General features: G+C 48.1%; 1 protein-coding gene and 1 long non-coding RNA gene across 5 annotated transcripts in view; one reads left to right on the plus strand and one right to left on the minus strand.

Annotated features, from left to right (window-relative positions):
- The window catches only part of HNF1B (HNF1 homeobox B), a 52,674-nt gene that overhangs the window by 1,129 nt on the left and 27,214 nt on the right, over positions 1-24,331 (plus strand). For 2 of the 4 annotated variants that reach the window (XM_054709218.1, XM_008149526.3), the window contains exons 2-4: positions 3,657-3,856; positions 8,781-9,045; positions 10,597-10,832. In XM_054709218.1, coding sequence (XP_054565193.1) covers positions 3,657-3,856; positions 8,781-9,045; positions 10,597-10,832 — 701 coding nt within the window. The remainder of the gene's footprint in view (positions 1-3,656; positions 3,857-8,780; positions 9,046-10,596; positions 10,833-24,331) is intronic. The other 2 variants (XM_028157582.2, XM_008149527.3) reach the window with 1 other exon arrangement.
- Positions 1,030-17,471, minus strand: LOC129147352 (uncharacterized). Its single transcript, XR_008554730.1, has 3 exons — positions 17,397-17,471; positions 14,502-14,616; positions 1,030-1,260 (listed from the first exon to the last, which is right to left on the minus strand). It is a non-coding gene; the product is annotated as an uncharacterized LOC129147352 (long non-coding RNA).

The following is a 24,331-nucleotide window of genomic DNA, read 5'->3' on the forward strand; positions in this document are numbered from 1 at the left end:
TCTCCCTGTTCGGGGTCGGGTGCTGGGCCTCGCAGCCCGGCTTTAGGCTGTGACAGCTGGAGGAGCCGAGCCGCTCCCGGAGAGAGCACGTCGCTCCCGGCCACTTCGCTCCGGACCCGGCCCCTCGCGCGGCCTCGGACACCTGAGCGCCGCGGGGTCCAGGCAGCGCCCGGCCCGAGGTCCCGGCCCGGACTCCGGCGGCCTCGGCTGCACGCCCGCAGCGGCAGGTTGGGATGGGATGTGACCTTGCATTTGAATTTGCTATCTGGGGACCCGCCGGTTTACTCTCTAGCGAAGACAGTCAGGGGAGTTTCTAGATTTTTTTTTTTTTCCTTCCAAACGTACTTTGCTACACTTCATGGGTTTGAGGTTCTTCCCTTGTTTTCCCCGGTGCAGGGGCGGTTTCTCTCCCGCCTCCGAGGGTTCGGGGACAGGAAGGTGAGACGGGTCGGAAGGAGTGACGGGGGCGCCAGGGCGGCCTGGAGGTTGACCGGGGCCTGGCGGGTTGACTGCGCTCCCGCCGCCTGCCACCCGGGCCTGCGGGGCCTGGGCCTCTCCGCCCGGCCGCGGACGCCCACCTGCCAGCCGGGCTCCGGGGAGTCCGCGGCGACCCAGGGCGCCCCTCCGCACCCAGCCCGACGCGGGGCTGGACGCAGCACGGAGGTAACATACACGGCCGCACGTGGAGTTAGGGCGTTATTAATTTATTTCTATAAATCATCAACAGAAAGATACACAAAGAGCCGTGATTAGGTTGAAAAGAGAGGCGGGTTATTCATTGGCGAGGTTGTAAACGCGGCCGGGAGAGGGAAGGGAATGCACACGCGGACGCGGGGCTGCTCGCCGCGGCCAGCGCGCACCGGCACGCACGGCGCTGCGGGGCGCCCCGGCCAAGCCCCCGCGCGGCCGACGCCTGCGCCGTCCTGGGCCCTGCGCCGAGCCCCGGCTCCGGCGGGTGGGGAGCCGGCCTAGGGGGCCCCCCGACCCTCGCCGGGGTGCAGCCCCAGGACAGGCCCGCGGTGTCTCTCCCCGTCCCCAGCCGCCGCCGCTGCCTTTCCTCCCCCACCTCGGGAGTTGTCGGACTTTATTAAAGTAATTTTTCAAGCAATGGCTAACGGTTCCCATGGCACTGCGCCGTGGGTCCCTGAGCCCCAGACACAAGCACTCCCCTTTTGGCTCGCTCAGTCCCCCTAAGGCGGAAAGACGCGAACAGGAAAAGTCACTCTTGGGAGCTCCTGCACGCACCGCACCGGAGACCTCCTGGAAGAGAAAGGCGAGAAAGGAAGGGTCGGGGCAGTGCGGCCGGCGGCCGCGGCTCCAGGGGGAGCCGGCCTCCGGGCTGGGAAGTTGGCGGCTGGCGGAGGAGCCGGGGCGGCGGCGCCGGGGTCCGGGGCGGAGCCGGCCCGGGAGGTTTTGTTTGGGAAGGAGCGTGCCGGGCGGCGGGGCCCGCGCCGGGGCGGGCGTTTGACACCTGCGCTGCGAGCACCACGGCCGCGCGCGCTTCCCCGGAGCCGTGCCCTGACCGGGCTCAGGAGCCCAGAACATTTTCAAATTTTAAAAAGTAGCCGGTTCTCCGAGCTCTTCCCAGCGAATCGATGTAAATTCTGGGGGCAGGACGCTGTCAAGGTATAACTGCGCCATCTTAGCCCCGACTCCAGTCCTTCAGAGCGGCTTACAGGTTTGCTGCAGTTCCTGGGGTTTTCTTAGGCTTTTGTTTTTTTTAAACCTTCCCAATTGTTGAGCTAATTCACTCTTTCCACAGAACCTTTGGATCTTAGAACATTACACCATTTCGCTAGGTTTCTTAGACACACAAAATTAACACAGGTAAAGAAATTCAAGCAAAACAAAAATAACCAAAGAAAATCTGTTAAAGCAATATTAACTGAAGCAAATGCTTTTTCTAACTTTAGCCATTATTATTCCTATCTGCTGAAAGTGTTTTTTCTACCCTAAAAATGTCTGTGGAAGTACTCACCAGAAATAAGCTTTTAAGTTATCTCCGATACACGGGTGTGTCCAAAATGTTACATTCTTTTTCTCGAACTGGAGGTGAATTCTCCATGTTTGAAACTGTACTTGCATTTTCTCATTTCTTTTTGTTCTTGTTATTACTTCATTATATTGAATTAGTTGGAAGCAACCTTTTTAATTCTTGAGAAATTCATTAACTTATATTTAACTAATCTTAAAAGTTTGCATTTCTCAAAAACATCTGTTCTCACGAATTTAATATCAAAGAACTGCTAAAATAACCTGTTATTCAAATGCTTACAAACGATACCCGTTTAATTACTAGATTTTAAATTCATTAAACAAAATTTATTTGACATATTATAGGCACCATTTAGAAATAAATTGGTTATTTAATCTGCAACATCATATCTGTTTTGATCTCTACTTTACACCTTTTTTTTTATTGTTTTATCTGAAACTAATTTTCCCTTCATTTTTTTTCATGTTCTATCAGGCTACTATATATATCAACATAAAGGGATGTTGATTTTTTTAAATTAAATATGTAGCTGCATTAAGTAGTGTATGTGATATATTGCTTCTTTTAACACTTTTTTCTATGCTGTACATTAATTGTTTGTTTTAAATGGTATCTCTCAGTTTTAAGTCACCTGTTCAACAAGTAAGAAAAGATATTGACAAAGTTGAAACTATTTTGAATAAATAAAATTCAAAGGCATCAACACATTGTTTTAAAGAAGCCTTTCGCACCCCATTTCTCATTGCTTATGAGAAATGAAAAATATAAGCAAGTTCTTATCTGAAGCTTGAAATTTAGGAGAAATTTTGCCTTTCACATATTCTGACCCTGTTAGGGCAGAAATGTAGGAATACAGGAAAACAAGGCATTGGGGATAGGTAATATTCTATTCAGAAACCAAAATTATTTATTTCTCCCCATCAGGTTTTATTTGGGAGGCGTGGCTGTGGTGAAATTTATTTTTTAACTTTATGTGTTTGCCTAAGGGTTGCAATCACAATGGAGTGATTTTTCAGTCCCAGGGAAGAATGTTATTATACTTCTTAAAACTTTTCAGAAAATTGGAAAACCATTTAATATCTGGCTAAGAAGTCCTCCTTGCATCTCAGGAGGTGGACATATATGTTTTACTCCTATTTTATAAGACAAGAAACTGAGACACCCATTCAGAAGGAAAATAATGTGGGACAGGTCTAGGTCAATTGAGAAACTGATGCTACCCCCTATCCTGGTAGGATCACTCTGCCCAGCCCCAAGCCGATGGCATCTCCACTTTCTAATGGGGCTCCTGTCTTTTAAGTCTCTCACATTCCAGGCAAATGAAGGAAACCAAAATAAAATAGGATCTTTTCTTTCTGCCTAATGAGTGCTGGCGGTGCTTTCCCGTTCCTGAAGACAGGAAGTCATCTTCATCTCATCTTCATCGTTCCCCTCCTAATCGCAGAAGAAAGGGATGGAGTGTACTCTATAGGAGCTCTCATATAGTACTATTATAGGTTCTATTTTGGCCTCACCTCTTTCCCAAGGATGTAGCTAGGACGGGTGAAGAAATAGGTGAAGATCAGAGTTTTGCACAGAGTTTAGGTAAAACCCAGAGAAAGAGAGTATTTCTCCCCAGACATCTTCCACCAGCACCCTAACCATTTGTTTATCTGTCTAGTGAGGACCCCTGGAGGGCTGCCAAGATGATCAAGGGCTACATGCAGCAACACAACATCCCCCAGAGGGAGGTGGTCGATGTCACGGGTCTGAACCAGTCACACCTCTCACAGCATCTCAACAAGGGCACTCCCATGAAGACCCAGAAGCGCGCCGCCCTGTACACCTGGTACGTCCGAAAGCAGCGGGAGATCCTCCGACGTAAGTGTTTTAATTCTGCCTCAACCTCGAGTGCCCTTTGCCCTAACTCTGACCCCTGTGGGGATACCTCAGTTTTCACCTCATCAAGAAAGCCTTCGTAGCACTTGCTACATAAAATGAAGCTAGCAGGTGGATTGGGCCGTCCTAGTCGCTGTATGATGGATTAGCCTCCAGCATTTTCTTCTTCTGTGGTTCCTTTACTACCCAGCCAGGTGTTTTGACAAGTCCTTCAGAGTGTGCAATTTACCTTGAAATTTTTGGCCCCTGCTTCCAACGTCTTTCTCTTGGAAACCAAGACGGTAACAGAGGAATATTATCCTCAAAGTAAGCAAAGCAGCTCCCCTTGACACAGATTAAAGTTCCCAAGGAAGACATTTCCTATTCAATCAATAATATTGATCACTGTTACTGTTATTCCTCTCCCCTCTGGAAAAAATATTTTTAAAAATAGAGAGTATTTATATAAATATACATCCAGAACCTGATCATGTTTGTTGTTGTTGTTGTTGATTTTGTTTTTTGTTTTGGTGGGTATGGGGGTAGTCACTGAGTTCTGAAGCCATTTAAGGTGCTACTCACATTGACTAAAATTGGTCGTTGGGGGACCTCAGCTTGTGACCCTGTCTAATGAAGAAGCTGCCTCTCACTAAGGCAGGACTCAGTAAAGTGTCTGCCTTTGGAACTCCGACCAATCAATTCTTGTCATTCCATTCCCAAATTTCCGCTCTGTCCCAAGATTTCTTTCACTCAATAATACCGAGAGATTTTTGTTTTGAAGTCTAAGGAAGTTTGAACTTCATTTGAATGGCCAGAGTATGAATAGCATACTGTTTTTATTTTAGGAAAAGTATACTTTTACAGTATACTTTAATTTTTTAAAATATGTTTTTATTGATTTGAGAGAGAGAGGAAAGGAGAGGGGGGAGAGAGAGAGAGAGAGAGAGACATCAATGTGAGAAACATTGGCTGCCTCTTGCATGATGGTGTATTGAGCCCCCAACCTGGGCATGTGCCCTGACCAGGAATCGAACCAGTGACATTTCCGTGCATGGGACAATGCTCAACCAACTGAGCCACACTGGCCAGAGCAATACTTTAATTATTTTGATCTTACACTTTGCCGAGTTTTCAGTCTTCCACACACTGTCCCCTGGGCTGTGAACTTCTCTGTCTTTGTCAAGATATTAGTTTCCATCACTTTCTGGGTTAGTTTTACCCCCCTCTAGCTGGATGGCCACTTTTAAAAATCATTCTTGTTTTCTGTCATCTACTGCTCCAGAGTGATTGGTTCAGTATTTATTGTCTCAATGTCTGGGGGCTGGAGAGGCCTTCATGATGGAAGGAAAGGTTTTTTTAGACATTCATCTTATATTGTGGTCATTTGCTCTTTTGTTGGAGGCATTAAACGGATAGATGACAAGCAGTAATGTGAGAGCTTTTTGCTGTGTCGGGGAAGGGGCTCTGGGTTGGTCCATCATCCGTGGTGACTAGTTCGGGAAAATTTTGGGTTTCTGACCTGAAGCAACTGTGTAATTCCCGAAAGTCCATTATCAGGAGCCAGGCCCCATGCAACATCTTTAGCTTGAGCTGCCTCCCTGTGTTCAATGGGAGTTCCCTCAGAAAGGAGAGGCCAACTGGGAGCTTCTAAAAAGACAAGAAGTCCTAGAAAATGTCTCAAGATACTTGAGAAGCGACATTTTACAAAAATGTATGATAGTCTGCAGGGGAGTTTTTACATGGTGGTTGTTGTTCAAAGTCAAATGAGACATAAAGCTTAAGAGCTTCAGAAACATTCTGAAAATATTGTATGAGCTCCTGTTAGGTGCCAAGCACTGTGCTGGGCTGTGGGATACCCAGGATCTTTTCTCCAGAGGCTTACAACCTAATGAAGGGATGAAATGTTTGAATAAATAATGACAACTGCTTTCTAAAGGCTGGTGTAATGCTATTACAAGGGGCATCGGAGGAATTGCTAAACTGGCTGGAGACATCCTGGAGGGCTTTCTGGAGGAGGTGACATTGGAACCAAAGTCTGACGGATAAAAATTAGGAAGTAAGATAAATAAAAGAGGGACAGTGTGAATGGGGTGGGAGGAAGGAAAAGGAGCTAGGATACTTTTAAAAAGCTATTATTTGATTACAAATTTTTCTTGAGAAAATAATAAATGGTAATATTCATGGGCCCTTCTATGCATGTAGAATCTCCTTGTCCAAGCCGGCCTCTGAGCCTATAAAGAATTTACTGCACCCAACTTCTCCAAATTAATTTTTATTAGCAGTGAACATTTTCTTTCTCTTCTTATTGCCTCATCTCTCCCCCCCACCCCCCCCCCATTAATCTGGAAAGAAGTGGAGAGTTGGTGGTGGCTGGAAAACCTGGGAGAATCTTGTTCTTCAAAAATTGAGAGAGGTTAGGGCCAAGGCTCTGATGTAAATGGAGCCTGGATGTTATTGAGCACCTACAGGCACGTCAGCCTGGCTGACCCTGAGTTCTGAGCACCATGCCGGCTGCTGCCTTCTCAAAGGACAGCTGACAGGCAGGCAGCCCCCACACCAGCGGTGGATGTGAATGTGTTTCACACCCGCCACAGACAAAACTTCAGGATTCAGTTTTGTTACCTCCACCTGAGTCAGATTTGAAGGTTTTGTAGGTGTATTATTTGTGTTTTGTTTTTAGTGAGAACTGATGCAAAGGCTGCTGGTTATGAGCCTTAGGGGCTACGGGTTGAGTTCACATCCTGGCTTCTGCCCCACATCCTTGTGACTTTGGGCAGGTCATTTAATCAGCCTGAACCTCAGTGTCTTCATCTATAAAACTGAGAGAGCAATACTTGTGGCATGGAGAGGTTGTGAGAATTAGATGAAGGGGCACATGTAGAGAACTTGGCTCAATACCATAGAAAGGGTTCAATAAATGTGAACTGTTATTACATCCATTCACATCCAGTGCAGAACCTCAGGTTGATCCTGGGTCCTTAGGCTTAGCCATACTGGCGTTGGCTACTATTCACGGTGATTCCTCAGGGCCACAGAGAGGAGAGAAGACACTGAGACAGACCCCCACTGAGCAGAGAACTTCTCTCTGCCCCTCTGACTGCTTGTCCCTAAAGTGACTGTATTTAGATTGGTGCTGTGAAGACCAAATGATTTAGGAGGTGTGAAAGCACTTTGAAAAGTATAGCTTCCATAGGAATTGGGGTCATCATCATCATCCTGGCTAGGGGTAGATGTTCTAAGATATTTAGAGCCCCTTAGGTTTTCACCCAGTCCCATTCCACAGATGGGGAAGCTGAGGGACCAGGGACTTAAGTAACTTGGCTGGGACTGGCTCTACATTATCCCTTTGAGTCAGTGACTTCCTGCCAGTAAATTGGGCAGAAACTCTCCTAGGTGTATCCCAAGGAATAGTTGGGGACGAGTGAAAACAGAGCCTGAAATGGCCTGAGAATCGTCAAAAGTGGGTGGGATCCAAACAAAAGGCCCCAGTGACATGTTCAGTCCATCAACCTGGGAGACTGCTCATTGACTTGGCCAGTCCGCAGTCAGTTAAGCAGAGCCCAATACCACCTGCAGCGGGGGTCCTGAATCCAGGGGCATTAGGGGCCCACTGCTCCTTGTGATGTACCAAAGTGGAAATTAATCCCTAGATTGGTGTGGTTAAGTTCCCCATTGCTGGAGGTGTATAGATGGAGGACCATGTGGTAGGGTGTGGTAGAGGGGATTCAAGTATTAAGTAGTATTAAGTAGGCCTGACTTTGAACCTAGGATTTTGGATCTAGTTGTCTCTGAGACCTGTGGGTGTGACTTCAGGAACCAAGAGAGAAAAACATCAAGGTTCAGAACATGAGGACCAGGAGTTAGGAAATGAATCTGTTACATGTCCTGGCTCAGCAGAGTGCTTGGCCCCTATGCTTATTCATCTGTAAAATGGAATCAGTCACCCCGCTGAGCACTGCTTCACGCAGATGTAAGGAAGAGAACAACAAAGCTCTCTCCTTCCATAAGTAAATATCAAATCTCACTTAAACCATAAAGCTAGGGTATCACCACTGAGCAAGCTGCCATCTTTCTTTCATTCTTTCAACCAAAATGTGTTGAGGGTCATGATATGCCTGGATCCTGGGAACTAGACAGACGGGGAGCATCGTTCCATCTGCTTTTCTCTTTCTCCAACTCATTAATGCCATTCCTAGAAGAGTCCTGTGTTTGTTGTCGTCTGCATTTGCCATCTTTCAAATGTGCGGGTGGGTCTCTAAGACCTTTCCCTCATAAATAGACCCCTGGGTGTGTACACACACACACACACACACACACACACACACACACACGCACACCATTGCCTTCGAAATTATCTGATACTTAGAGAGCCATTTCTCTTTCCAATACAAAGCTCTTGTTTTGTTTATTTTGAAGCTGTGGTCAAAAGTTTGAGGTTTTCCTAAGAGCATAATATCATAATGAAGATGCCGAGGGCATGTGAGGAGAGAGGAGTGGTGGGGAGAGCTGTTTGTCTAACTGCAAATTGTACTTTGAGCAGTTTCCCCCTAGATTTGAGACTTGGTTGAGTTCATCCCCTTGACATCAAAATACAAGAGTTCAGGATACACAGAGGGTTGCTTCATGTCTGAGGCCAGGGAACCAATGGGAAAAAGTAATAATAAATTGCTCTTATAAAAAAAAAAAATGCATGGCCACCTTTGAGCTCCTTCAAAGAAAGGAAAGGGGTGGCTTTGGTGGTATGAACTGAGGTGAGCCATGAGGGGCCAACCCGGAGCCTCCCCTTTGTATCCTCGCATACAATAACGGCAGGTCACAAAGCTTAGGGGAGAGGAATAAAAATGTTTTTGTTCATCTGTCTGTCTGTCTGTCTGTCTGCCAAGTGAAGGCTAGACTCTATCAAATCTACTCCTTTCTCTTTTTTCAGAATTCAACCAGACAGTCCAAAGTTCTGGAAATATGACAGACAAAAGCAGTCAGGATCAGCTGCTGTTTCTCTTTCCAGAGTTCAGTCAACAGAGCCAGGGGCCTGGGCAGTCCGATGATGCCTGCTCTGAGCCCCCCAACAAGAAGATGCGTCGCAACCGGTTCAAATGGGGGCCCGCATCCCAGCAAATCTTGTACCAGGCCTACGATCGGCAAAAGAACCCCAGCAAGGAAGAGAGGGAGGCCTTAGTGGAGGAGTGCAACAGGTAACACCACCGGAAGCTCCCTGGAGCAGGCGGGCAAACACACGGACCTGAGATCCATCCCCTGGGTCCTGGGATACTGAGACACTGGTTACCCAGATAAGTGTGGCTCAACTAGGGTCTCCCAAAGCATGTTCCACGGAACTGTAATTTCAAGTCCTTAATAAGTAAATTTGAGGATATCATATGCATACTTCTTCGTAGGCAGTCATAAAGGCCCTGCGTCATAAAGGCCCTGGGTCATAAAGGTCCTGTAGTCAAGAAACCCCCTTAGCTTTGTTGAATTGGTTGTGAACCATGGAATCTTTTCTTCTGGGGACTCCCTGTGTGAACTATATCCAGGGAGGATAGTCTGGAGAGAGCTGGTCTAACATATGGTGCCAGTGAAATGGGACTCACGTGTTTGACCTTCGTATAGACCAGGGAAAAACTGTCCATGAGTCCCAGACTGACTCTGTCCTCAACCAGTTGTATATCCATTGGTCCCAAAGGAGACTTGGATCTGTTCAGTGCACTCTACCCATACTGATTAGAGTTCTTTTTTGTATCTTAACAACTACATGTAATTTTAAAGAAAACTATTAGATATCCTTGAAATATCTTTTTGTTTCATTCCTGCCTCCATCCTCCCTTACTCCAACAGTGACTTTAAAAGAGAATTTTTTTTTTTATTGATTTCAGAGAGGAAGGGAGAGGGAGAGATAGATAGAAATGTCAATGATGAGGGAATCATTGATTGGCTGCCTCTTGCACGCTCCCACTGGGGATCAGGCCCACAACCCTGACCAGGAATCGAACTGCGACCTCCTGTTTCATAGGTTGACGCTCAACCACTGAGCAACACTGGCCAGGTGTCCAACAGTGACTTTTTAAACATTCTGTTCCTGGCTCTGAGCTCTCTCTGTCTTTGACTGGACTGGCTCTGATGGTGGAAGGATGTGGCAAGGGAGGTCAGGCCAGAAAATAGGAAGGCAGAGCGGTCAGCGATGCATGTCACAGAGTCCTCAGGCTGTGCTCTGTCCCCCTGACAGCATCCAGTGATGTCTAAGAATCTCTCTCAAATCTGCTCTTTGGGGGGACTCCTGTAGTGAAAATAAGGGGTCTGGCTTCCCTGGCACTCGTTTGGGGTGTCCAGACCTCAAAAGACCAGAATTCCTTTAGAGTGCTATGAAGGGACTCAGATAGCCAGTGAAGGACTTTGCCTTTTGTAGGGCGGGAAGAGCAGCAATATAAGGAGGTGTCAAGAAACCCACTTAGCTTTGTTGCCTGTCCCCAGCTTGCTCTCTTCTCTTCTTACTGGAGCCTCATCAGAGGCTAAGCCCCTGGCTTCCAGGCAGCAGAGCTTGTTTGGTACTGTGTTCAGCCCATTCCAGCCATCTCATCAGAGAACTACACGGGCAACGTTTTCTCTGGACAGGCTTTTCCCAGGCTTCCGCTCTCTCCTTGGCCTCTTCACACTCCAACCAAAACCATTGGGGTTATGTGTTTGGGGCCAAGCAGAGCCAGCCGCCCCTGGCCACCCTCGCTCACCATCTCCCCTCTATCCATTCTCAGGGCAGAATGTTTGCAGCGAGGCGTCTCCCCTTCCAAAGCCCACGGCCTGGGCTCCAACCTGGTCACTGAGGTTCGTGTCTACAACTGGTTTGCAAACCGCAGGAAAGAGGAAGCGTTCCGGCAGAAGCTGGCCATGGATGCCTACAGCTCCAACCAGACGCACAGCCTGAACCCCCTGCTCTCCCATGGCTCCCCCCACCACCAGCCCAGTGCCTCTCCTCCCAACAAGCTGTCAGGTAGGCAGGCCCTGGACCCTACGGCCTCGGCCATCCCACTGCTCTACTTCTCCCCAAGGTCTCACCTGGCTCAAGATTTTTCAGAGGAAAAAAATGCTTTGGGATGGCCCAACAGCCGGCCCCCTCCTGTTGCCAGAATATTATCCTGAAAAGAGTGTGTGGCTGTGGTCAGGGTTCCTCTTGAGTCCTTGCTCCGCCTCCCGAGAGCCCTTTGCCCCGTTCTTCTCTGGTCCTGTTTCCTCTCCCTCTGTGGCTGATGACTCAGCAGGTCAGTGCCGCCATCAGATTGGACCGAGAAGCCTACCTTATTGGTGTGCTAGGTGCAAACCGCAGGCAGAAAGGTTGCCTGTCCGTAGCCTGTCAGGGCTCTGTCCAGCTCCAGCAGGAGGAGCCCAGGGACCTCTGGGGAAGGGCCACGCTATGGGCAGCCTCTGCTTGTTGGTTCAGTGTTCTGCCAGAGTTAGGGTGGAGTCACTTGAAATATTTGCAGTGATGAGTTGGCAAAAACCAACTGGGTACCTACTGTGTGTGTCTGTGTGCCAGGCCCCTGGCCTGGGTTAGGATGCCTATGCTGTGGGTATGGGCTTGTCAGGATGGAATCCCACATCCTCACTGTGGGAAAGCACCCCTATATGCTGAGTGTTGCATCAGGCATAGGCTGGGGTGAGCATTTCCCCCTGGGGCTTCGTTCTTGCAGGAAAGCTGGCTTCCTGGGATGGGTGTGCTTATTGAGGCCCGTTTGATGGTTGTATAGACACAGTGTGTGATGGTCCCCTGCCTGCTCTGGGATAGGACTTGTGAAAGGAGAGCCAAGCACCATCTGTAACCTGGGAGTGGTTCTGAAACATACTCCTCCCCTTGCCTGCTGGTTGCCCTTCTGCTGGGAGAGGCCGGAGATCTGGAGCTGACCTAAGTGTTGTGTGTGTGGATGGGTGGGTGGGGTGGGGAGGGGGTGCAGGCTCAGAGCAACCAGCTGGGTGGTATCCAAGCATTTGTTTCACACTGTACCCTCCCATAGCATGACCTCTTCAGGGGTCTCTGGGAGCCTGCAACTGTCCAGTGTAAAGCCCAGGCCAGGACTCAGAACTTCTCTGGACCCAGATCACACAGAAGGAAGGGCTCAGCCACATGGGGAGAAAGATTGGTTACTCCTGAGAGGCAGTGAAGCCCCCAGACCAACACTGGCCTGATGGCAGAGTAACTTAGCCCCTTTATGCCAATTCAAAGCAGGGTTCAGAGGACAGTGGCAAATGGCTTGTGGCCGGCACCCGCACCGGCACGGAGCAGCACTAGAGCGCTTGCTGTCCGCAGTGATCCATGGAGCTGGAGCTGGGAGCTGCGGGGGGCGTGGCTGGGGCAAGGGGCATTATTGAGAAGACAATGGCTATTGTCCTGGGACTTGTGATCTCCACACCAAAGTCAGGGAGCCTGCAAGCCAAACAAAGGCCCAGCAGCTTTCTGACAAGCTGGGGTTGTGGTGAGGTCACCACGGAGTCCTTAGCTTAGGCATTCTGTGTATTGACAGGAGGCCCAGGGAGCTGAGCCGGAGGGATGGCAGCAGGTCCTGGAGGCTAGGCAGGGCCCAGACACCCCTCTGGTCAGTCTGAGAAGGTGCATCCTACTCGAAGTGGATTTTCTGGGGTCCCAGAAATCTTGGCCTTTTAAAAAATCATGGGATATTAAAACTGGAAGGGACGTTGAAGAAGGAAACTGAGGCTGCTGATTCCCATGCCATGTCTTCCACAGCATAGGTGTGCTCTGAGCACGTACCAAGTCCCAACACCATGCTAGTGATGAGGAAGCCACATGTCCCTGCCCTTGCGAGCTTACTAACTAGTTGGAAGGCATCATGCCAGTGTGGAGTCCCCAGAACTAGCCTGGAATTGAGGTCATCTTTGGGGGTTCATGCATCTTTCTAGGGACAGACTGCTATTTGTAGAGCCAGAACCGTGGGATGTTGTTCTCTTGTACTGTCTGACTTGCCCTCTGCCTTAATTTTCACTGAGGGTTGCTCAAGCTAGTCCTTGTCCACACCCGGGGACTGGATTCTCTGGACTTGGTTTTGAATCCTGGTTCTAATCAACCAGGTTAATTCCCATAACTACAGCGTGGCCAGTTCACATAACTTCTTTGAGCCTGACTTTACTGTCTGTAAAATGGAGAGATAGTACCTACCTCTTAGGGTCCATGTGCGGGTTAAATGAGAAAATGTATAAATACTATCTTTTCCAGTAAACCATAACTACTGTCATTATCATTATTATTACAGACAACTAAACAGTGGGGGAAAATGATAGGCAGCAGGAAGCTATTTCCTTTTAAATTTCACACTCTGGGGCCTTATTGCTGAGAGGCAGTGAGATGTGTCCTGGGCCAGGGCTGGTGCCTGGGGTGCAGGAAGTGGGGATCAGTTCCAGTGTCCCCCTCTCAGGCTGCCAGGGCGGGTGGCCCATGAGCTGTGACGGGCTCCTCGGGAGAGCACCTGGGGCCAGGCAGACAGCAGGCTGTAGCCCAGTGCTCAGGGAAGGCTTTGGTCCGGCAGAGCCTCATGTCTTTCCTTCCCATCACAGTCCCCACGACCAAGGTAAGGTCTCTTGGTCTCTAACCAGGTCCAAACTGTAACTGGATGCAGAATACAAACTGCTCTGTGGTGGCGAGGAGAATCCAGCATCAGCATCAGCACTAGCAACCTCTCAGGCTGAGCTGTGAAGACAAGGCCCCGGCGCCCCCTCACCCCCATCCCACACCTCCTCCCTCATTCCCCTCCAGACACCAGCATCTGAGCCAGGAGGACTGGAGGCACCTTAGAGACAAATCTTTCCCTTCAAGCCTCTTCCTGGAAAGGAGGGCATCCCTTCGCTAACTGAGCCCCTTCCCTCCCGGCCACGCTTAGCGCCTTGTGGCCCACTTGCCCACGATGACCACGGTGTGACCCTGGTCCTGGAATGTCCTGCACAATAGGAGTGGCAGGAGGAGCACTTTGCCTCTGTCAGCGGCTGATTGGTTACAAGGTGCCCTACAAACACACTGTCAGCAGAATCAGCTGTTTTCAGCGTAGCCCCTCCCGGCTTTACAATCACACATCAGCATGCAGTCCCCGGTTGTCATGGCTTTGTGTCCCTTATGCATGCTTAATTGACAATTAAGTTGGGGCTTTGAACCAGCCTGGCTGCCGCTGATGGGCCTTCATCTTTCCAGGGAGTGTCACAGGGGCACCCTTTGTTTGCTCTTCTTGGGGGCCTGAAGTTACTGTAGCAGGCTGCAGGCGGCCATTTATCTTCAGCCGGGAAAGCCTTTATCTGCACCCCCACCCCCCATTCCAACTCTTGCCAGCAGGAGCTGTCCCTGGTTATAGGCCCCATGACAGCCCATTCTGAGGCCATTGAGCAGGCCCGGAGTGATGGCCCCTACCTCCATTCTGGAGTGGAATCAAGAGAAAGGCCCCCAAAAGGTCAGAGAGCAGGGCTGTGGCAAGGAAAAGGACTGGTTGGAGACTGGTGCTTGTATTGATCGGCTTGAGGAGGAGGAGGAAGTTGGCATGGGATGGAAGCTGGGCTAACCTTGGGCCAAGCCATGGTGGCCTTGCTTGCTGTACCTTTTGCTCCAATCTGCAGCAGACTCACCTGGCCACCTTCAGCAAACTCACCCCACCACCCTCAGCAGACTCACCTCACTGCCTTGCGACAGCAAAGGAGGGGCAGGTCTTCATCAGCCTTCATTCACCCCACTCAAACTGTCTTCATTCTTCTAGCACCTTTCCAGATGGAGATCTGGGCTCACTCTCCTGGAAAAAAAAGGGGGGCACAGGGGTGAGCTACCCTGGAGCATGCGTCTTTACTAAGAGGAGATGTTCATTTTTGTGGCTGCTTACTCCTCCCTCCCTCTGTACTCTAGTCCTCTCTCTCCAAGCCCAGTGGACTTGATTGTCCTGATGGTCAGATCAGAGCTTGAAAACCAAAGCATCCTCATCCCCTTTCACATCTCCCAAGTCATCGGTAGGAATCTAACCCTGGGTCCCAGACAAGCCTAACTCTGGGCTAGGATATCTGTATGGTTGCTATCGTTTCCCTTGATGCTGAAGTCCACAGGACCCAAGGAAATCTCAAAAGGTGCCCAGTGGCAGGGTTGTAACTAAAGTGAATCATCGTAACAGCTAGTGTTGATTGAGTACTTTTTGGGTACCAGGCTCTGGGCTGAGCACCTACATACATGCAGCATCTTCGACAACAACCTTGATGGGTAGAAACCATCTGTATCCTCATCCCTATTTTACAACCAGGGAAGGTAAGATGTTTAGAATCTAAGTGATTTGCCCAAGTTTATATAGCTAGTAAGTGGCAGAGACAGGTTTTGGGTTGTCAGGCCCTGTCTATCTCTCTTTGCTTTATACAGGTGCTAAGAACTTTTCAGTCACAAAAACCAACCAACTCTCTCTCTCTCTCTCTACACACACACACACACACACACACACACACACACACACACACACAGAGTCCCTTCTCCCACTTTCTTACTGCTCCCCCCCTGAATGACAAAGAAGCTTTGGGAGAGCATGGCCAAAGAGGTGGGGTTAGGGTGGGGGACTCTCAATCTGGCTAGTTTACTGCCCCCCCCCCCCCCCCACCCAACTGCTGCCCCTGACCGAGGTGGATTCATGCCCTGCCCAGGGAAGAAACAAAGCCCTCTCTTTCAGGACCCCATCCCCATCTGGGTGGGGATTTGAACTGCCCTTGCAGTCAGCACTGTCTGGGGCACTAAATGTCTTAACAACTTAATGGGACTTCTTAGACAGTGCAGGCACCTCAGCTCACCTCTGGAGCCCCACCCCCTCCCTGCGCAGCAGACAAGGGGAGGGGGTTTATGAGGGCAGTTGTAAAAATATTCATCTCGGCAACAAATGTCCCCATAGTAAATAAGCCCCTTTGTCCCTAAGTAGCAGATTATTTCAGTTCAGAAGAGAAACAAATCTTGTCTTGAAACGTCTGCTATTTTAGGAAACCCTTTTGCACTGACTTGGAGTTCAGTGATGGACATGGCCCCAAATATTCTCCTTCCTAAGGACTTTATCTGGCTGCCATTTTATCTGTTAAATTTGAAGGTTCTTTTATCTTGCCGTATCACCTTCATGGGCTGCCACTAGATTGGGGAAGACAATCAGGATATTAATGAGATTAAGAGGCCTGGCCTTCAGAGCATTCTGCCAGCAACCTTCCCCAGATAGGGGACCAACCCTGGCCTGCATACAAAGAAAGCCTGCTGCTGGGCTGGCGGGGCTCCCACCCTCTGCACAAAGGGGCCAGGAGATACTGGCGTCCTATCACTGTAAGCAGCCTATTGGCCATGCCTAATCCCCCTGAAGGACCCTTAGAGAATTCAAGGACTCCTTGTTGCCTCCATTTAGCTCTGAGAAGGAAGGAAGCTGCCTGCGAGCACAGAGCCCTGGCCTGCAGGTAATGGGAGAAGTGCCCTTGGAATCTGTTTGTTGAAGGTTTGATGGGAACTGACAGGAACTTGGACAGAATTAAACACTGAAGGTGCAAAGAGAGGCAGAAATTTGTGCAAGGGTCTTTGAAGCTAATTGCTTGATGGGAAGGCATAAGATCTGGCCTTATGCCTCTGCCCACTTTTCAAGAAGTACAAGCACAAATGGAGAAGGGAAAAATATGTGTATATGTATGTGTGTGTGTGTGTGTGTGTGTGTGTGTGTGTATACACACACACACATATGTATATATACATGTACATATACATACATATACACATATATACATTCATACATATACACATATTTTTCCCTTCTCCATTTGTGCTTGTACTTCTTGAAAAGTGGGCAGAGGCATATATATATATGAATGAATGAAACTTAGTCATAAAATAAAATAAAATGAAGCATTCAATTGTGGTTATCATCCTAGCTGTTCACAAGAACTCTAGTATAGCGGTTGACAAACTATTTTTTTGTAAAGAGCCAGATAGTAAATATTTTAGGTTGTTGTTTTTTTTTTTGTTAATATCACCCAAGGATATTTTTTTCCAATTATTTTTAGATAGAGGGGAAGAGAGGGGGAGAGAGAGAGAGAAACATTGATGTGAGAGAGACACATCGATTGGTTGCCTCCCACACACAATCCCACCAGGCCGGGGATTGAACCTGCAGCCAAGGTATGTGCCCTTGACTGGAATTGAACCTGCAACCCTTCAGTCCGAGGGCTGATGTTCTAACCACTGAGCAACCGGCTAGGGCAATATTTTAGGTTTTCCAGGCCATACTGTCTCTTCTTGACACTGCCTTTATAGAGTAAAAACAGCCATGGGGCATATGCAAATGAATGCACATGGCTGTCTTCCAAGTAAACTTTATTTACAGAAACTGAAATTTGACTTTTTTTAGAATTTTCACATAACACAAAATCTTCTTTTGATTTTCCCCAACCATTTAAAAATATAACTATTTGTGTGATCCATGAACTATTCTGAGTTCATGGATCATACAGAAACAGGCTGCTTTGGCCAGTGAACCCAGTTTGCTGACCCATGTTCTAGGTAGGACAATGGTTCCTATACCTTACTGCACTTGAGAATCAACTGTGGAGCTTCTAACAATCCCAGTGTGCAGGCTGAACCGTAGATGCCCCCCCCCCACCACCAACCCCAATGTTTAACACACACTGAAGATACTCTCCAGGGTATCTTTTTGTAAACCCAGTGGGCATAGCAACCAAATCATGGGCCATAGAATACAGAAGCAGGTCTGAATTCCAACCTCAACTTGTCCACTTACTAGCTGTGTGATCCCAAGTCTCTAGGATCTCTGAGCCTCAGTTTCTCAATGTGTAAAGTGGGGACACCCACTCATGCAGATACAGGAAGGATTTAGTGAGAATATATGTAAAGCACCCTGGACTTTCATAAATGGTAGCCGTTACCATTCCTTGCAGAGCCTTGTTAGTTTTTACTTGTTTTTGTTTTTTTGTTGTTTCCTCTTGGAGGTTTCTTTCAATCCTAATTTTTAGAGAATTTGAGTATTTCTAACCTTGGTGCTTGCAGCAGACTCAGGCTGGCTTCTGTAGCACATTGAGCACGAGGCAGTTTCTCATGCTTCCAAGAAGGACTGCTCTGTGACATCCGGATGGCATTTCCAGTGCCATAGGCATTTCGTGCAAATACACTAACCAGTGAGAGAAAGCTGGGAAGCGCCAAGGATTGTGGTGGGGGACCAGGGCTCATGAACGTGTAGCAGGAGGTCAGGTTCATAAAATGATCCTCAATTTCCTATACCTGATAGGGCATTTTTTCTCCTTTGATTAAAGGAGGTGTGTGTACCCTGCGTGTTCTTATTTAGCCCCCGTAACTTGCAAATTGGGGGTGTGGTGGGGTGTGGTCCTTTCCTGGGGGAGGCCAAATCTGAAAAATTCAATGGCCTTTGTTCTTAAGAGGGAAGCTCCCCTACACATCAGGCAAAGAGCAGTAAGAAGGGGAGGGTGGATGCAATCCCCGCAGTGAACACAGGTCAGGAACACAGAATTCCTGAGGACTGACTTTCTGGAAGTCACTCCCCTCAACCCGTGAACATGTGTCTGCTTCAGACACCTTTCCACAGCCTCGGCCCTGGCTTCAGCAGCCCCCACAGAAGCACACCTGTGAGGTCAGCCACTGGAGTCCAATAAGGAGGCTCAGTCTCTCTCATGCGTTTAGGAGTTCAAGAGTCAAGTTTCTCAGTACAAGCACTGGGCATGTCCTTCCCAAGTTGAAGGAACACCATTCAATCTTTAGTGTTTAATGACTTCCCCAAAGGGTGTCTGCATCCCCCAAGGCAAGGTGGTTACAGGCAGTCCCATGTCAGGGCTACACTCAGACGGGTATGTCTGGGTAGCAAGGTGCAGCACCCAAAACAGGCTTGGGCTTGAAGTGTGGTTCTGTCACTGTCTGGTGGCATGGTGTCAAACAAGTGACTTAAATCTTTTTAAGCCTCAGCTTCTTTACCTGTAAAATGGGGATCACAATACCTATCTCCTTAGGGCTGTTGTAAGGCTTAAATATGGTAAGAGCCAAGTACAGTGCCTGGCAAGGAAGGTGTGATTGATTGGGTTGACTCAGGAACCCTCAGGGCATTGAGAGGAGGAAGGGCTTGGATCTCCCTGGGTTTTTGACCACAGGGTATGGTTTGCAGTTTCTCCCTGGAAGTTTCCCTTTTCATGAACCCTGCTTGTTATTTGCGACATCAGAAACAATGAAACCTGAGTGGTTCTCGAATCTCCTTCCCAGGCCACATAAAAGGCATCGGGGGAGCTCATTAAAAATATCCATGGCTCCGCCACTCACATTTTAGAGTCAGAATTTGGGGAAGAGGGTCAGGCATGTGAAGTTTCAACCAACTCCCTAAGAGATTTAGATGTAGAGTCAGGACTGTGCACCACTAGGCTTGATGGAACAAGAGGGTTCTGAAGGGGTTGGCAGTCATCCTGATGGCTCCTTACTGCACGAGGCAGCTGGGATGAGGGGCCCTGAACTAGGATTCAGGATACCTGAGTCACTAAGGAGCAGGGGTGACCTTGAGCAGATCACAACATCTCGGGGATTCTGGCAAATGAGGGTGTTGGACCTTTCAGCTCGGACAGGTTCTTATTTGGAGATTGTGTGGAGCATCAAGTCTTGGGGCCCAGGACGCTGCTGCTTGAATTAACAGAGGGAGGTTTGCCATTGTGATACTTTATTGTTCAGCTCCTCATCTGTCTCTCTCCCTCCTGCTCTCTCTCGCTCCTTCCCCATTTCAGGAATTGTGTGCTGTTAGAGGCCTTCCACCTTTATTAGGGACCAATAGAGCTTTACAGCACCAGAAGATTGGGTGGGGCCAGTCACAATAAACAGATTTATAATGGGTATAAACGAGACACCTATAACTGCTGGAAGTTAACACTTTCAGGGCCTTTGAGTGGCAGCTTGCCTGCCCATGCCTTTCGTCCCTGCCTACTGCAGGTGCCTCTTCCTGTTGAGTGGGGTTAGCAGGGAAGTCCAGTGAGCTCTTGCTCAGCGAGAGTGGAAAACCTCTGAACAACATCTGTTTATGCAACATCAGTTTGCATGATGGTCACAAAAATAGGTGCTTAATTTGTCTCAAGATGGAGCCTTCTCCTCCTCCTCCTTGAGAATCCTACAGCAAGGGTTTGCATTCCGACCCATCAAAGAAAAAGTAACTCTTCTCACTGTGAGGAAGATAGTCTCCGAAGGCTCTGAAAACCTAGCTCAGTGCGTATGTATTCCATGTGTCAGAGTTGTGAGCAGTCACACTCACATGTAAGTGTGAACTCGCTTTCTTCACCACTGTGTTCACATCCACAACCCTGTGCCTGGAACATGATAGACATTCCGTGTATTTGTGGGATGGAGATATATATTATAGAGGGCCTTCTGCCCAGAAGCTTAATACCTGAATCCCCTGTTTTATAATCTGTTATTCAATTTCAGAGTTAAACTGAGCACTTATTATTTAAAGCATAGTTTTCTTTTTCTAGGAACAATGCTATTTGCTCTACCTCTATTAATTCTGCTCAATCAAAGTATATAGTTCTCAAAAAAAAAAAAAAAAAAAACCCTCATCATTAAATGCTACCAGGAATTTTTTGAAGAACATATTTGTTATTCTTTCTCCCTAATGTTTTACTAGTTTAGATAGTCTACTAGTTTAGTTCTTCTAGTTAGTTTTATGTTCTACTAGATTAGTTCCTTTTATAATCTCTTGGGCAAGAAAAGAGCTAGAACAGCTCTTCCTGAGTTTCTTTTGAGCGAACTGAGGTTTAGAAAAGGGACTGGACTTTTTGCAAATCAGAGTCATTTAGAAAAACAGAAAGGAAACTGCCCAGCTCTAGGCAGCCACCAGTTCTCTGGGGTGCTCCCTGAGCACTTCACTGGTGCTCCTCCTCAATGGAAGTCAGTAGTCATCCACCTTCAGAGTCTCAGTGCCCAACACCTGGTGCTCCCTGGGCCCAGCATCCATGAGCTGGTGATCAGTGGCTGTCTGTCATGATGATGGTGATGATGATGATGATGATAATGATGCTGATGGCACTGCCCTCACCAACGTTGATGAAGAGGCCGGGGTCTGGCCAGGCAAACCCCCTTAACAAGGCAGCTCTGACACTTGCCAGGCCTCAAAGGATCTTCTCCCTTGGTGTCACTTCCCAGTAGGGTCCTGCTTATGAATAGGTCGCAGTGGAAAACCTCTCTTTTCTAAGGCAATTTTATTAGCCCTTTAGTCACAATACAGATGTCTGTTTATAGGACCTAACTTTTGTGTGGACACCCAGTGGCTCAGTCGGCTGATGGCTTTATAACCTTCCCCCCTGTTGCCCAGACCCACAAGAAGCATCATCATTCTCCTCGTCAGCCAAGCCCAGGGGCCTTTGTTGCAGCCACATTGCCCCTGCCTGCAAAGGCAGCCTCTTGGAAAAGAGACCCGAGGAGCCAGGCTATAGCAGGGCTCTGTCTGTCCCCACAGCCGCAGGCCTAACGATGGCCACCGTTAACCCTTCCTAGTTTTACTCTAGATTCCTTTGGAGAAGAAGGCATTTAAGTCACTCATTAATTGATGATCCTTATCCCCACATCAACCCAGGGGGCCTAAGACTGGATTCTAACATGATGAGTCTAAATGTGGGGTCCCCACCTGTGTCCCAAAACCTTTAGAAAAGGTAAGCCTGTGCTCATGGAAGCACCCGTCCCCATGCCCCTGACAGCATCCTAGGTAATTAATGGGTGCTATGAGTAGGCCCCAAGAAGTAGAGAATGGGTGAGGTCCTCAAAGACATCCCATCGGCCCCTTTATACACTAGATAAAGCACTGTCCAAAACTCAGGTGTAAAAAGGAAGTCCTGCTGTGTCACACTTACTCCTCAGCACACCTACCTCCCATCTTCATGACATTGCCCAAATGTGTCCATACTACTACTTCTTTGTGATTATATTTTAATCTCACTTTCTCCTTCTCTCTCCCCCACCTCTCTTCCTCCTCAAAAACACATGCCTCTCCCTAACCTCAGAAAAACCAGGAGAATTAGAGGATAAATGTACCCCTATCACTTCTCCACTGCTCAACTCAGACTACAGATGAAGGGAGCGTGGAGCCCTTAGAGTTGAAGTGTAGGCCATTCATCCATCACTTACTCATTCAACAAATACTTGTGAGAGCCTATCACAGGCTAGGCTCTGTGCAAGATGCTGAGGCCCTGCCCTCATTGGGCTTATATTCATTCCAATGAGAGAGACAGCCAAGAAGTAAGTAAACAAATAAGATAGTTTCAAACTATTTTGAACTATAGACATCTCAACATATCTGGAGTCAATTTGGGGCTTGTGGGGAAGAGGGAGAAGGGTCAGCTTCGAAGTACCACTGACTTGCTGGGAGACCCTTAGCAAGAGGTAGTGAAAATCACCTCCTCCTCTTCGAACCTCAGCTCTCCACTCAGTCACCTGAGCACCTACCTGTGACACGCTGAGAAGCAGACTGTGTAAAACACTCCCATATGTGAGGACTTCTCAAGTTCTTAAATGCCAGCCTGGCTTCTCTCCCCGGCAGCCTGGATCTCTAGGCTGAAGTGTCCATCGCAAACCATCTGACGTTTGTGGTGGCTGGTGGAGCTGGTGGGGAGGACAGGCGGCGTTTGTGTCCTTTCTACCTTCCCACAGGTGCACCGTGTATATTAGCTTCTGTTCTCAGCCAAGATGCTTTAGATGGAAGACTTTTTTTTTTCTTTCTTTTCTTGGTTACATTTGCTTTGATTTTTATAAGAAAACCAGTTTGTGGGCTTCCCTTAAGTATCACTCCACTTTTACTCCTTGAGTTCAAGAATGTTTACCATCTCTGTAGGCCTGTCTGTGTTTCTCCTCTTATGAATTGGGCTCCTAACTAAGCCACCTCGGGTAGAAAGACATCTGGAATTGAAGCCAGCCCAGTGTTTAAATTACTTTCATCTTGCATCAGCTTTTTCCTCCCAGACTTTCAGATTTTTAAACTCTTTGCACACATTCTTTATTCCTGCAGTGGCAGGAATATTAATAAGAACTGGCAGTAGTCCTGTATTATCAATGAGGAAACTGAGGCAGCAATGCTAACTCCTTTGAGAGCCTTCATTTCTGGAGTTCTCAGTCTCGAGCCAGGGAATGGTTCACATTCTTTTATTCCAAATGTGTGTCTCAGAAGTTCACTAGACTGCGTCATTCCTCTCTCTGCCTCTCTCCTCAAGAAAGCGATTCTTCTTGGCAAAAAGAGGGAGTGGATTTCTTAGGACACAGTGCTGGGCCCATCAAGACTGGCTGGTTCCTCTGGGTCCCCTCCCCAACCCCTTTCGGAAAGACAGCTCTGTCTACCCATAACGATGGACATGGTTGTTTCCTTTTGGAAGGACTTTCTCCTTTGCATGGTCCCTCCTGCTGGAGTTTAATTCCCAGTTTTCAGACCCAACAGGGTTGGGCTGCGCTCTGCATGAGGTTAGGAACACAGGGGAAGAATGTGTGTGACAGAGCCCTGGCCAGTTGAGTAATGTTTACTCTGTTGGTGGCTGGGACGCTCACTCCTGCTGGCAGAGGTCCACCAGCCAGAGGAACATTCCTGCATTATCAGGGATGGGAGATTGGCTTTGAAATGTCAAGGGTGAAAGGCATCCCACCGAATTCTGGGTGCAGCTCACAGACCCCAGTGAAAGGGACCCCAGGCTTCAGTGCCAGAGACCACATGGGGGCAAGCTGAGCCTGTCAATTGCCCAGGAGGCCCCACATCCCCTCCTCTTCTCACTAAGTGAGTAATTCTGGTCATGCTTTCCGGGCTGACATGACTCTTCTGTTTGCCTAGCATTTTTCTCTCCCAGGAAAACCCGGTGCTTTTCTAACCTTACTTTATTCATTCATTCTTCTGGCTTCTGAAGAAGGAAGATCTGTATGGCCACTTTATAGACAAAAATGCCAGGGCCCCAAAGCTCACAGGCCCAGAGTCAAAGCAGAGAGATAGAAAGAATTAGTTCAAAGTGTCTAGAGTCTAGACACTGGTGCCCTGTTGATTTCTGGAATTGTGGCATTGGAGTCTCAGCTGCTTTTTGAAGCTCCTGGAGAGCTGGGTTAGAAACCCAGGGCTCTATGAGCTGTGGATCTAAGTCTCCAAGCACAGGTTTCTGAACAGTCTCTGTGGTTAATTACACACTGAGCAGCTCCTCTCTGTAAGGCAATTGGTGTGTGTCTTTGAACACAGGTGCACAGCCAGTTCTATAGAACCCAGCATATGCATCATAAAAGCCACCATGTTTTGCCAAGTCACACCATAAAAACCACAGGGCTTATGGGGAAAAATGAGGTGGAGGGCACAATACTCAAAAACTCCGTCAGTGACACCTTTTAAACAGATAAGAATCTAATAAAAACATCAGCAGGGTTTTACACCTGTTAAGTGATTAAGGACTACATAAATGCTGTGAAATAATAAATATAGCACTTTGTCTTGAAAAAGTCCCAAA

The sequence above is a fragment of the Eptesicus fuscus genome, chromosome 20 (assembly GCF_027574615.1).
Source record: "Eptesicus fuscus isolate TK198812 chromosome 20, DD_ASM_mEF_20220401, whole genome shotgun sequence".
NCBI lineage: Eukaryota > Metazoa > Chordata > Mammalia > Chiroptera > Vespertilionidae > Eptesicus > Eptesicus fuscus.